A 13,871-nucleotide genomic window follows, 5' to 3' on the forward strand; every position below is an offset into this window, starting at 1 on the left:
ACACAGTAGGGGCGCCGGGTCGACGAGGCAGAAGGCCGCAACGAAGAGGCTACGAGAGAGACAAGGGCCCGCAGGGAGACCGCGGAGATCTACCGCGTCCTTCCGGGAGCAGACCAGCCCAGCGCCGCAGCTGTCAGGCCGCGGGCGGCAGCGCCAGTCCACCAAACCTGAAAGTTCCATCCCAGCGCCTCCACCTTCCCAGCCTGGACAAGTTACCTTGCGCCCGCTGCTCCTGGTCCCGCCCCCACCATCCATTGGTCAACGGGTTTCTTTGTTAGCAGGAGCGTGCAGGTGCCATTGGTTCGCGGGGCTGCCGGTTGCGGCGCCCCGCCCCGCCCCGCCCCGCCCCGCCCCGAGTGCGCGCGGCGCCCAGCTCGGTTCGTTCGCGGTGGCGGCGGGCGCCCGGTGAGCGCGACGGCTGGACTTGCCGGCCGGCGCCTTGGGGGCGGCCGCGGTGGAGCCAGCGGCCAGAGGCCGCGTCCGTCCATGGGCCCACAGCGGCCGGGCGGCGGGGCGGGGCGCGAGGCGGCGCGCGCGCTCTGAGGCCGCGGTGAGCAGGCGGGGCGCGGCACGAGAGGGGAGGCCTTTCCGGGCCTGCGGCGGCCAGCGCAAAATGCGGCGGCGGCCGCGCTGAGTCCCCGACCTCCGGGAGCGCGCTGGGCCGTGGCGGCCCGCTCCGCGGCCCCCTAGCCGACATGTCGGCGGCCAAGGAGAACCCGTGCAGAAAATTTCAGGCCAACATCTTCAACAAGAGCAAGTGTCAGAACTGCTTCAAGCCCCGCGAGTCGCATCTGCTCAACGACGAGGACCTGACGCAGGTGAGCTGCCGCGGGTGCGGAGCTGGGAGTCCTGCCTGCGAGTCGTGTCGGGGAGCGCGGAGCCTGCGAAGGCCAAGAAAAAATAAAATGGAGCAGGAAAAAGAGATGCGTGAGAGTTGGGGGATGGGGTTGGAATGGGGGCGGGAAGAGTATCGATAGAGCCGGGACAAAGGGAAAATCCTCAAGAATGCCGAAAAATAACATCCTTTCCCGTTCCCATAGCTCTGCCGTGTGATTCATGCTTGTTGGGTGACTCAAAAATGTCTGGTTTCCCTGGATAGGAACAAAGTGGGGCTTGCTTGCCGCTTGTCAGGATCCCCCCCCCCCCAACCCCCTGCGACTTGTCTTGGGGCTGGACTCAGACTTGACCACCAGACTGTCCCAGGAATTGGCTTGTTTGCGTGGGTCACCAGTTTCCATCTTGTGGAATAGAGCCTGCCCTCCTAAGTCACTGTCACCGTCAGGGTCTGAAGAGCGATGAGGTGTCTCCAATTGGGGATGGGTGGGTCTTGCTCTTGAACTGAAGGTAGGAATAGCTTTCGTTGAGAGGTTAAGGGGCTTCCCTTCTTGTTTTGCTCTCTGGCCCAGGAGTTCAAGAAGACCTCTGCATTCTGGGTAAAGTTGGTTCTCCCCTCTTTCTGTGCTTAAACTGTTAGTCGGGATTTTGGACCAGGTTAGAAGCTCTTCCTAACCCGTGTCAAAGTCACAGTCATAGAAAGAACTGTCCTAGACCTCCAAGTCACAGTCATGGAAAACACAGGCCTAGACCCCCAACCCTGGAGCAGTGTAGGAGACTGGGAGTTTGTATTGGTACAAGGTTCCCAATTTAGGCTATTGTCCCATGGGAACTGACTGGTTGCTCTCAGTTTTCTGGTGTTGAAGATTCCTGGCCTTGTTTGCAGCACTTTGGGAAAGCCCTGTACATCCTGCTTACCTTTTTCCCTAGCCCTCTGCCGCTGCCTCTCAACACCTGCTTGCCGACTGCCAGTAGAGCTCCCCAAGCATTCCAGCCCAATGCCACCTAGTTGTAGCCACTCCTTTTGGAAAGAGCTGTTTAGACTGAAAACATTGCTTTGAAGTGCCCTGGTTTGAATGTTTTTTAAAGCCTTTATGGGCAAACAAGTGGGCAAGCAAGGTTTGACTTCTTTTATGGGGCAAACCAGAGTGTAGTAGTAGGGCAGGGGTTATGCCATCTTGCTCTGAGGTCAGATTTCCAATAGCCAGGAAGTAATCAGGAAGCTTAGCCAGACTCTCCAAGTCCCAGTCATTGGTTGGTGAGAACACCAAGGGCCTTAGAGACCTGTCTGTTTGGGAAGGGTAGGACTGTTGAAGAGAGAGAAATGTGATTTCCTCTTCTCATTTGGACCCTGTTCTGGGAAGGAGTGTATGGGATCTGAGGTGACTGCTTGTGACTTTCTGAGGTTTGACCTTGAACGAGTGAGTCCTTTTACCTCTGTTTTAATTTCCATGTCTGTAAACTGGTAATAGTGATCCTGGCTTATTTCTCCCATGTGTTAGGAAAAGCAAGAAATATGTTTTATTGAGCTTTCCCTCTTATAATTTAACAAACTGAAAAACCACCCATAGAACAGTCAGCTTTGATTTAAGAAGTTTCTGGCCTTGGCAAAGGCTGTTTTGAGGGAAGCTTGTAAGTTTCCAGGTTATTTGAAGCAACTGCCTAAACTGATAATTAGATATTTATGCTACACAGGAGCTGTTTCTCTGATTCTTAAATGAATGAGTGGAATTTAAATGTTTGAGTCTGTTAAAAAATCTGTTGATTATTAGTAAAACTCGAGGGTTGAAGCAAATTGAAAGTATTGAACTCTTGAGTTTGTTTTCAAAATGATTCCACTTTGAAACAGGCTTGAGACCTCCAGGGCAACTGGAATAGTAAGTAGTTCCTAAAATAATGAGTAGGGTTATTTGTGTGGGGAGAGATTAGCCCAGCCTTCTACCTCCTGGGATCTTTCAGGAAGAAACTGCTCTTGAAAGGAGAGCAGAGAGACTGGAGATTGCTGCCGACAGCATTTGTCCCTGCTCTGTATCCGGTTCTCCCAGAGCCTTTTGCTCTCCTTATGGCTCCATTAGAAAACCTCAGCCAATTGGTTCCTGTCAGCCTCCCCCAACCCCCTGCTTCCTGCTGCCCCTCCCGCCCAGAGCTTATTTTAGACTGTCCAAGCTGGAGGATACATCAGCCATCATCAAAGCCACCCCCTCTGTAATAGTTGAGGATGTGAGTCTAGGGAGGCGGGGACAGCTTCTGCTCTCAAGGATGTCATCTTCCCAGGAGCACACATTCCTTTAGGCCTTCTGATTTGAGCTTTATTTCCTCAGCTGTTGGTTTTGTTTATTTGTTTTCCCCTGGAGAGGTAGGGAACCTCTTTCAGGCCTGCCTATGTTGTGGCATCAAACCGGGAAGCACTTGGAGGTCAGTTAAGCTAGCCACTTCCTTTCCCTGAAGAAAACCTTGAAACTCAGAGAAGGGAAAGCCTTGCAGGAGCATAGCATGGATTCCTAAGCGACCTCTTTGTCTACAGCAGCCACCCCATGAGCACATCAGAATCGTGGAGTTTCAGAAGGTGCCTCAAAAGTGCTGTTTGGGGCCATGGAGTCCTGCTTTCCCGCCCCTGGAGTTCAGACTTATCTGTGATAAGCTAAGCAGATGATGCTGTGCTTGCTCTACCCCTATTCCCAGGGTGACATTTTTATTTAGCCCTCTTGTGCATTTCTCTGCGTGGACCCAAGTATCACTTAAACCTTTAAAAAAAATGTAACATTTATTTACTGTGTATGGGCATCCTCTTGTCACCTTGCACCACCACCAGGACTTAGTTCTCTCCTTCCATCGTGCTTCTGAGGCTTGGCAACACACGCCTTTACCTGCTGAGCCATCTATCTCACCTGCCTCATTCAACCTCTTAAAGCCTGAGCTTGGTGTTTGTATTGTTCCACAGTATACTTATTTCTGCTTGAGAATGTTTCGAGCTCCTTTTCATGTTGTTATATCTAAAAACATCAAAATTTCTTTCCACGTGGGCCCTTTTGGATGTACTCATTCCTTCTGTGATAGACAGCTAAGGCTGCTGCTGAGGTTTTGCTGTTATAAATAGTGAATATAGCCAGCAGCATGGCTTGACAGGTTGTATAAGCCCAACCCTGGTGACATGAGTTCTTTCTCCTGAACCCACATAAAGATGGAAGGAGACACCAAGTCTATAAAGTTATTCTCTGATTTTCACCTGGGTGATACGGAATGTATATGACTGCACACATTGTTATATATACATTCATGCATGCAAACAACACACTAATTTTAAAAATTAAGTACTGTCCTCTTAAAAGATTTATTTTTATTAAATGTAATTATCTGGAGGAATGAGGGTGAGTGAATGAGAGAGAGAGAGAGAGAGAGAGAGAGAGAGAGAGAGAGAGGAGATTGATTGATTTCATGTGTGTGTGTGTGCATATGTGGAAGTTGTCTGTTGCCTGCTGTGGGTGCTGGGAATTGAACTCTGGTCCTTAGGAATAACAGCAGATGCTCTGAACCCTTGAGTTGTCTCTTGAACCCAATTGTATCTGTCTTAGCTTTATAGTGCTTTTGATTGGGTGTGTGTGTGCAAGAATGCAAATATTTCCTGGGGCAGATACCTAAAAATAAAACGGTTGGGTTAACAGCAAGCTCACTAAATTTCCAAAACAGTATCACATTTTCAGAAATGCGCATTACCAAATGATTCTACTCTTTAGTGAGTTCCCTGTTAAACTCCCCTTTTAAAAATTTAGTTTTTAGCTTACTTTTAATCACATATAACTATGTGTGTCTTAATGTGGATATGTGCATGTGAATGCAGGTTTGAAGGAATCTTACATAGCCCAAGCTGTCCTTGAACTTGGTCTGGAGATGTGACATACACTGACTTGCAGATCCTCCTGTCTCCACCTCCAGAATGCTAGGATTAAATACAGGTGTGTGCCGTTCTTTGTAGTATTTGTTGAATTATTTTTCTTTTTTTTTGGTTCTTTTTTTTTCGGAGCTGGGGACCGAACCCAGGGCCTTGCGCTTCCTAGGTAAGCGCTCTACCACTGAATTATTTTTCTTGGTGCTGGGATTGTTTGTTTGCATTGCATTGCTTGTTCATCTTCACATTAGGCATTTCCCCTGACCACCTGTGGTTTTCGTATTTGCTTTTAACCCTGACAGAAGTATAGAAGGTTTAATATAATTTAGCCTGTGTGGGCCATATAGAATCTGGAATTACGTTACTGTTATGGTACATAAGGAGCTATAGATAACACGTGAGCCCAGTGGATGTGGTTGTATTCTGGTAAAACTTTATTAGCAAAACCAGGTAGCTACCTGGCCACTATACCTGGAGCTATAGTTTGGCACCTCTTCCCCCACACATACATGGAAGTTTTGTTTTGTTTTGATTTTTCCCCAAGTGTCACTTGTCTCTCTGTGTGGCTATTTTTTATTCAGTAGTTTTAAAATGAATGCAGTTGGCACTGGGGCCCTAGGTCACAGTAGAACCAGGATAGTGAAGTACAGGTGAGTGAGTGCAGTTAAGTCTGATTTCCTTTATCATTTGTAACTTCACTAGTTTACTAGAATTACACTTACTTATGTGTGTATTATTGGTTGGGTCACAGTTATTTTTATGCGTAATTTTTCAAATTTAATAGACTTGCTTTTAGGAAAATCCCAAAACTAAAGGCAGAGGAGCTAGAAGAGGCCATGGAGGTAGTCTAGACAGATGCCGAGGAGGGTCTTCTCTCCATAGCCATGTTAAGAACTAGAGAGAAGGAGGTTGAACAGATTTGCTGGTAGAGAAAGTCAGGGTGTATTGAGGTATTCTTCATTAAAAATATATTTATTTTATGCGTGTGAATTTCCCTGCTATGTGTGTATATAAATTTAAATACATTTGCATGTCTGTTGCCTTGGGAGGCCAGAGGAGAGGGCATCAGATCCCATGGAACTAGAGTTATAGGTAGTTGGTAGCCATCATATAAGTGCTGGAAACCAACCTCAGGTCCTCTGCAAGAGGACCTCTGAGCCATCTTTCCAGCCCCAGTTATCTTTAACACAGACAGTGAAAACAAATTTGGAGTGAGTTTAGGTAGAAATTCTAAGGTAAATCTAACCTTGTGGGGGTGTATATCCAGTGTGGCTTCTTAAGGTGGTACCATCCACCCAGAGCCAGAAGTGAACGTTGAGCTCAGTGAAGATCTGAGTGTTTATTTGGGTGTTTGCTGAAGTACAGATTTGAGTGGTTTACGTAGAGGAGAGTGAGTACGAAGAGACAACCTCCCCTGCCATGTGCAAGTAGAAGAGGGAAGCTCTCATGGAAGCAGGGAGGTAGCTTAGAGAGGGCTGCTCACGGAGGGGAACGCATCTCTCCAGGACTCCTAGTCCTTCTGGTCTGATTATGTCTGTATTAGGCCCTGACTATATCCTACCGCTGCCGTGGCTACAAGGGCTACAGGGTGGGAAGAGGCTCTGATACAGAAGACCAAGCTAGGACTGTATTTCTGTGGAGCTTTTCTTCCATTAGGGCTCCATTCGGTCCTCTTATTTTCTTAGAAGTTTCAGGATACAGAATTTGTCTGACAATGTTTATCTCAGGAACAATGGAGAAATGTCTTGTTCTTCTTTATTTTAGACTATTGGTAACCTATGTGCAGTTGTAGGGTATTTGGCAGGGGATGTGACTGAAGTTCCAGATATATAAAATCCCCTTACAAATAACTAAGGTCATGAGAAGATTCAATATCATTAGTCATTAGGGAAAAGCAAATAATAATTACAGTGAGATTCTACTTCATACTCACAGGGGATGATTATAATTCTAAAAACAAAACAAAAAGCCACAATTTAATAAAAGTAGGTGAAGATCTGAAGAAATTTGAACCCTTGGGCTTTGCTGGTGGGGACAAGATGGTTCTCACTGCTATGGAAAACAGTTCAACAGTTTCTCAAGAAGTTAGATGTCAAATTATTGTGAGCCAGCAGTTGCAGAAAAATTGAAAGTAGTTATATTCTAGTATTTGTATGTAAATGTTCATAGCAGCAGACAATAGCCAAAAGAGGACAAAAGTTTGAAGTCATGAGCAGTGGTAACAACCTATGAGTTCATACAGTGATCTGTACTTTGATTTAACAAGGAGACATGTTGTAACATAGATGTACCAAGGGACCCTGATGCCAAGTCAAAGGCTCACACACAAGAAATCACACAGTATAGGAATGGTGTCTTTTTTTTATATGTGTATATTTTTATATTAATTATACACATAATAACTAGAGTAAGTAGATCAGTAGAAAGTGAAGGCAGATTGGTGGCTGCTAGAGGCTGGGGCTTTGAAGGACGGTGGGGAGAGTTACAGTTATCTGGTGGTTTCTGGAGTACAGACTAGGGATTGGATTTTTTTCCTTATAGGGCCAGATAACAAATATTTTAGGTTGGATAGGTCAACTGGCAAAATCAAGACATTTTTATAATTATTTATATAACCATTTAAAGAATGTAAATGGGAGCTAGGCATAGTGATACATACCTATATTATGTAAGTATTTGGGAAGTAGAAGCAAGAGGATCACAAGTTTGAAGTCAGCCTAAGTTACAGAGTAAGTAAAAACAAATAAATAAAATGTAAAAGCCATAAAAATACTTTACAATTTTATTTTGAGAGAGTGAAAGTGTGTACATGTGTGTGCATGGGATAGAGGAGGGGAGTCAGAAGATAACTTGATTGAGCTGCTCTTCTACCTTTATATAGGTCTCGGGATCAAACTCAGGTCATCAGGGCTTTTGCTACAAGAGCTTTTTACCCACTGTTTTGGCCACAGCTGGTCTTTCCAGGCTCTTCCATAGACTCAGGCATGGCATGTGGGAAGAAGGCCTGATCCACCCTCACCTCAGTGTTAGCCTAGAGAAAGCCCTGGGCTAGAGACCCTTGTATTATTCTTTTCTTACCTGTTACCTGTCTGGGCCCTTTCTCTTGCCCTTAGTGTCTTCCTCTCAACTTCTGGGAGGTTTTTTTTTCTATGAATATCACATTTTCTTTAATAATTAATTCCTTTTTGATATATTCAGAAACTCTCTGTGGGTTCTGACCCCACCCTTGTTAGAGGCAAAGTTTGGTGGCAGAAGGCAGAAAGATTCTGGCCACACCCCAGACTGTCTGCAGGTTGGCTTTTTGGGAAGCTAGTGAGTTCTGGAACAGGCCTGAGTATGTTGTCAGTCTCTGTGCAGCACACAGTTGCAAGCCATTTGACTGAGATGGTGTCTCATGAAGCGTCTTTGATCTTTGATCTCTCAGTGTCTGGCAGTTGTCTCTTAGCTGCTTCCCTGGGCTGAAATTTCCTTCAAAGCTATTTTTCCCTTGCCATACAGGACAGCGGTTCAGAGCTGTGTTCTCTTTGCACAAGTGCACAGGGTGATCCAGAAACTTGATTTGAGGCCTTTGATCTGTGGAGTGGGCATCTGCCTTCTGCTCACTATTGGAGCCGTACAGATCCTGAGTACCCCCTACATGGTATCAGTGTTCTAAAGCCTACTGATGGCCTTTCCTGTAGGTAGAAGCCTTGTCTTGAGCCATCTTATGATTACCAGAATGCCATGTCATTTTAATGAAATCAAGGCATTTGATTGAATATTTGTCTTTCTTATTTACTTTCTTATTTACTTACTTACCTTCGTGTTTGTTTGAGACAGGTTTCTCTGTGTTCTACTGTGTAGGCAAGGCTGGCCTCAGACTCAGAGATCCACATGTCTGTTTCCTGAGTGCTGGGATTAAAGGTGTGCACCGCTTAACCAATCTGAATGTTTATCTTTAAGTGGTTCCCAAGCTTAATTTTTTTAAAAAAATTTATTAGGTTTTATTTGCATGCCGTGTGTGTGTGCGTGCGTGCGTGCGTGCGTGCGTGCGTGCGTGCGTGTGTGTGTGTGTGTGTGTGTGTGTGTGTGGTGTGTGTGTACGCGCGCACACGCGCACAATGATTTGGAATATTCAGCTTCAGAGAGAAAACAAATCTTTCTTTCTCCTGAGAACTTTGTTCTCCAGGCTGCCCTTTTTTCCGTATGCATGACATGGTTGGTCCGGTTGGATAGTTTCAGACTTGCAGTAAGTCCTAGATTCTGTCACCAAAGCACAGCTCCATGTGGTACTGGTTAGGGTTCTGGGTGACAGAGGACCTTAGGTCATCCCTGAGGGCCTGAGGGCTGATTTGAAAACTCTGCTCCAGAGTTTGTGCTGTTCCAGTTTCAGTAGTTGAAACAGTGTCCCAGCAGTGGACCTGCCACTGCCCTCCCATCTGCTCCACAGTGTCATTAAGTTTCTGGAGAAGGTGGGGAGAGCTAGTGGGTTGATTTGCTGGCGTTTTGTCTCTAGAGACTGGAACTGGAATCTTCCAAACCGCTCCCTGGTTTTCTCAGTCAAGGTCACCCTAGTTCACATGAAACCACAGTTTGGTTTTGCCTGGGGCTTTTCTAGCTCTGTCTTCCTGGGTTTGGCTTAGGGATACCACACGGCCTTGGTGAGTTAAGCTTGTAGTGGACCAACATGTTTGGCTCTGCACCTCCTTCATCCCCGCCCCAGCTTGAACATGTTTGATTACCTGCCAGATTCATAATTCCATAAGGCCCAAGAGACTAGAGGCCAGCTTGACTGGTGGCAGCCTGACTCCCAGGCAAAAAAAGGTACTGCTCATGGTCATCAAGTTGATCCACATTGAAGCTGTGACACAGAACTTAGATCCTTGTGATTTCTATGCCAGTTTCACCATGGGCTATAAACTCACTTTCCACAGTTCAGGAGGGGCTATCTTGACATATAAATTTGGCGTTTATTTTTTGCCTGACTTGGGCAGTTCTGATGTCAGGAGTTGAGTTGGTGTGTTATAGAATAAATCATAGTGCTAAGAAAGAGGGGCCTGTCCCTTCCGTACCCCTTCAACCCTGTTAAGTAAACTAAGTCTTTGCTTAATAGATGGAGCAGCTAAGATCTATGAGGTTGTTTGCCTTGGTTGCAGGAAGGTTAGTATGGGCTTTTCCAGAATTTTATTTGGCCTTCTTGCCCTTGGTAAATTATCCTGTTATTAGAGAGAGATTCCCTAGTTTAGAGGTATTTACAGGGGATGTGTGTGCAGAATGTGTTTTCTTCACCTTCTGGAGCTATGATAAACTGCAGGGAACCTCATGTCCCCCAAACAGGCTATTGACCTGTGGTAATGGTCAGACCTTTAGCATATCTATGAACAAGAGTTACTTTCTTTCCCCTGAAAGAATTTAGAATTGGGAAATAACCATGTCCTTGATTTTCACAGGCACTACTTCAACAGACAAACCAGCTCCTTGGTACACTCTGAACATGTGATTTCTTACCTCCTCCTTATTCTTACCCTGGCTGAAAAGGCCGTGTGAAATGGGAACAGCTGCTCAGAGCCTCAGTGGAGTAGAGAAAGGGGGTCATTTTCAAGGTTCCCTGATTTACGTTCTGAGCTTTGTTGTTAGGACTAGTGAAGACACTGGGGCATAAGAGCCTTGGGACCCTGTGAGGTCAAGGTATCTTCCTGGTTTCCACTTTGAGGATGTGCTGTGACCTAGAAATCTGACAGCTGCACTTTTCCATTTTGGTGTGCCACATAAGATTGACAGTTGGAATAGTAGTGAGCAAACTTTCAGCTCAGGTTCACATCCAACATTTTTTTCCTATGGATTGAGCAAGCTTCTTAGGGTAAAGTATCTATGCCCTCATCTGAAATTTAGGGCTATTTTAACACCCATCTTGGAAGTCTAGAGAACAACAAGATATGAGATACACATACAACCCTCAGTAACTACAGGGGTACCAGAGGGCCTGAACTCATAAATACCAGGTAGAATGGGCACTCAGTAAACAGGATGTTTTATAAACACTGAACATGGAGTACAGAGTGAACATGTGGGATATAGGCTCTGCCCTTAGAGTATACTCACTTAACGTTCTGTCTTTTCTGTTTAACTGTGTAACTCAGCCTGTCCTTAATTCAGTATCTTCCTGCGTCAGTAGCTTGAATCTTGAGATTACTGGTGCATGCCACCACACCTGGTCCATCTGCCCAGTGTCTACTTGACTGGACCTGGCTATCTAGGCAGATGCCGTAAAGGGCTGGAGCTAAACAGGGTGCCTAGAGCTAAACCAGGTGGGAGATTTTGCTGGATAGTTTTATATCAACTTGTTGCAAGCTAAAGTCATCTTAGAGGAGGGAACCTCTATTAAGAAAATGCCCCCATGAGATCAGGTTATTTAGGCAGGCTTATAGGACATTGTCTTAATTAGTGATTGATAGAAGAGGGCACCCCAATGTGGGTGGGGGTCATTCCTGGGCTGGTGGTCCTGGGTTATATAAGAAAGCAATCTGAGGAAGCCATGGAGAGCAAGTCAGTAAACAGCACTCCTCCATGGCATCTGTATCAGCTCCTGCTTCCGGGTTCCTGCTCTGTTTGAGTTCCTCCCTGTTTCCTTCAATGATGAAGTGATAAGAAAGTGTAAGCCAAATAAATCCTTTCCTCCTCAACTTACTTTGTGGACATGGTATTTCATCAAGCAATAGAAATCGTAACTAAGACAGAGAAATTAAGGCCAGAAGGACTTGCTTGGACTCCATACTGAAGCTGCAGTTGAGAAAATGAGCACAGATAAGGGATATCTGTGACCTTTCAAGAGAGCTTATCCTCAAGCCTGTCCTGTCTCTCAGCTCACCAATGGTGAGCCCCTGGACCCTGATGCCTTTCTTCTATAGCTACTCTGTACCTCTGGTGCTGTTTTCACACTGGCTCAGAGAGATCAGCAGGTTCTGCTCAGTCTTGCTTGTATAGGTTTGATTTCTGGAAGATAGCAATATAAGGATTGACTTGGTTTGAAGACTTTTTAGAATACAGGAAGTGAAAGAACCAGGTGTCATCAGCTGAGATTTCCACCTCAGGCCGTCTGAGTCGTCTTCATATAGAAAGTGGGTAGATAACACAGGAGGGAGATGCAAAAAAAACCTAGTCTCATCTATGCCATGTCCCCAGTATCATCTACACCGTTGCCTTTTAAGTGCCAGGTAGGTAGAGGACAGCCCAAGCCATAGCCAGGCCAAGCCAGAATTGCTAGCTGGGCAAGAAATCTGGCCAGAGTGCATTATAGCTCCTGGTCTCCAGCACTGAATTGGTCCCTCAGCTAGTACATTATCCTTGCTGTGTCTCAGGGCTCTTTTAGATGCCTAGCCATATGGAAATGGAAACTACTGACGCTCTTCCCATAGGGACATGTCACCTGGGCAGACAAGCCCTCTACTTTCCAGAGTATATTTGCCTTCCAGCCTAGAAGCTTGTGAGTCCGCTATGTGGACCAAGATTAGCTAGCAGCACATGGTCTTCCCTGGTGCACAGGTATTTCTGGTTTGAAATTACAGGGGTATCAGCTTGCTCTGGACTGTCTCTCTCTCCCCCCATGGTATTCATAGTTGACAGAAACTGTTGTCCCAGGCCACTGCTAACTCTTTCATATTCACAACATTCTTATAGGTGAAAGGATAAAGGACTAGGTGTGGAGAAGTCCTGTGACTTGTTGGGAAGAGCTATGCCAAAGCATAGACCACTCCCATCCTCCTGGATAGATACAGATTAGCTGTCTGCCAAGTGGGCAGGCTAGAGGATCCAGTCAGGACTGTCCTTCTTTAAGTGTGTTATCTCATGTCTGTTCTTCTGTCAAGCTCCTACCCTGGTTTTGCTTTTAATGAAAGGGTGGCTCTGCATGGAACTGGTCATGACTTCAGTACAAAGCTGCACCCAGAGGCTGTCCAACATCTCTATTGTTCTCCCCTCTCCCACAAATGGCATCGTATTTTGACAGTCTTGCAGCCATGAGCAGGCTGTCAGGGAAGAGTCTTTTAATAACAGCACCCCCCCAACCCCCAGGAGGGCCTAGGCTTGTAGGACTCTCTTAGGCTAGTTGGAACAGAGGGGAGGAGGTATAACCCATATGTGCCAAGGGTGTGGGATCTGTTGCATTTTTGTTTGTCTTTGTTCTTTAAGGTGTAATTCATATAACGTAAAATTAGCCACTTGAATTGAGTTGCATTTAACAAGTTCACAGTGCTGTGGAAATACTACCATGCTCTAGTTGGAATTCTTTTCTGCACCCCAGAACACCTCTTAACTGTTCAGCCATCCTGCATCCCACTTCCTATCTCCAGGTGCTTACTACTTTGAATCTGCTTTCTTTTGCTATGGAAAGTTCATAAAATGGAATCATAGAACCTGTGACCTTTAATCTGGGTTCTTTCACTCAACTAATATTCTTACGGTTTCCCTATCTTGACTACTATTTAGAATTTCATTCATTTTTTTTATAATTCATAATATTCCAGGGTATGACTGCACTACATTTTGTTGATTTATATCCCAGTTGATGGCATCTGGGCCATCCCTACTTTTTGTCAAATGGAGTAGTGTTACTGTGAATATTTGTATATAGATTTTTGTTTGAGCATCTCCTGTCACTTTTCCAGTGGAGACCTGAGGATAGGATCTCTGGGCTGCTGTATTTCTGCTAGTGGGCTGGATTTAAATCAGCTCCTGGCCTCAGATGTTGGCCTGTCTGTCATGTAGTAGAATCTGCCATGGAGCTACTTAGAGCCCAGTGGGATGTCCCTGCTGGCTGTAAGTACAGTGAACTCCCAGGTACTGGCGCAAGGGCCATCTGTCTCAGGAGTCTTGACATTTCTACTTTCTACCCTTTCATCTCACTTGAGCTGCTGAACTGGAAAACACTAAGGCAGCTCTAGGGACTGTTGGTCAGAGAGCTCAAGGGTATAGGAAGGACTGGAAAGCTGGACAGCCCAGTGATGCAGGCTTACTGGAGCATGAGGTTACTGGGTGCTGCTGGAAGGGATTCATGTTGCCTGGAATTGGATCTCAGATGATCTTGGGATTTGTTGGAGAGGAAAGATCTTCTCAGTCCTGTTGGCCTACAGTATTACAGGTTTTTTTCTTTTTTCCTTTATTACTTTTGAGACAA

At 45.7% G+C, this 13,871-nt stretch overlaps 1 protein-coding gene across 39 annotated transcripts in view; it reads left to right on the forward strand.

The window, feature by feature from the left end:
• Window positions 1-367: 367 nt before the first annotated feature.
• The window catches only part of Mprip (myosin phosphatase Rho interacting protein), a 120,122-nt gene continuing 106,618 nt past the window's right edge, over window positions 368-13,871 (forward strand). For 35 of the 39 annotated variants that reach the window (XM_087569344.1, XM_087569363.1, XM_087569362.1 and 32 more), the window contains exon 1: window positions 368-818. In XM_087569344.1, the coding sequence (XP_087425470.1) occupies window positions 696-818 (123 nt within the window). In that variant the 5' untranslated portion in view covers window positions 368-695. 39 annotated transcript variants of the gene reach the window in all.

Source organism: Rattus norvegicus, chromosome 10 (assembly GCF_021556685.1).
Source record: "Rattus norvegicus strain SHRSP/BbbUtx chromosome 10, alternate assembly SHRSP_T2T, whole genome shotgun sequence".
Taxonomy (NCBI): domain Eukaryota; kingdom Metazoa; phylum Chordata; class Mammalia; order Rodentia; family Muridae; genus Rattus; species Rattus norvegicus.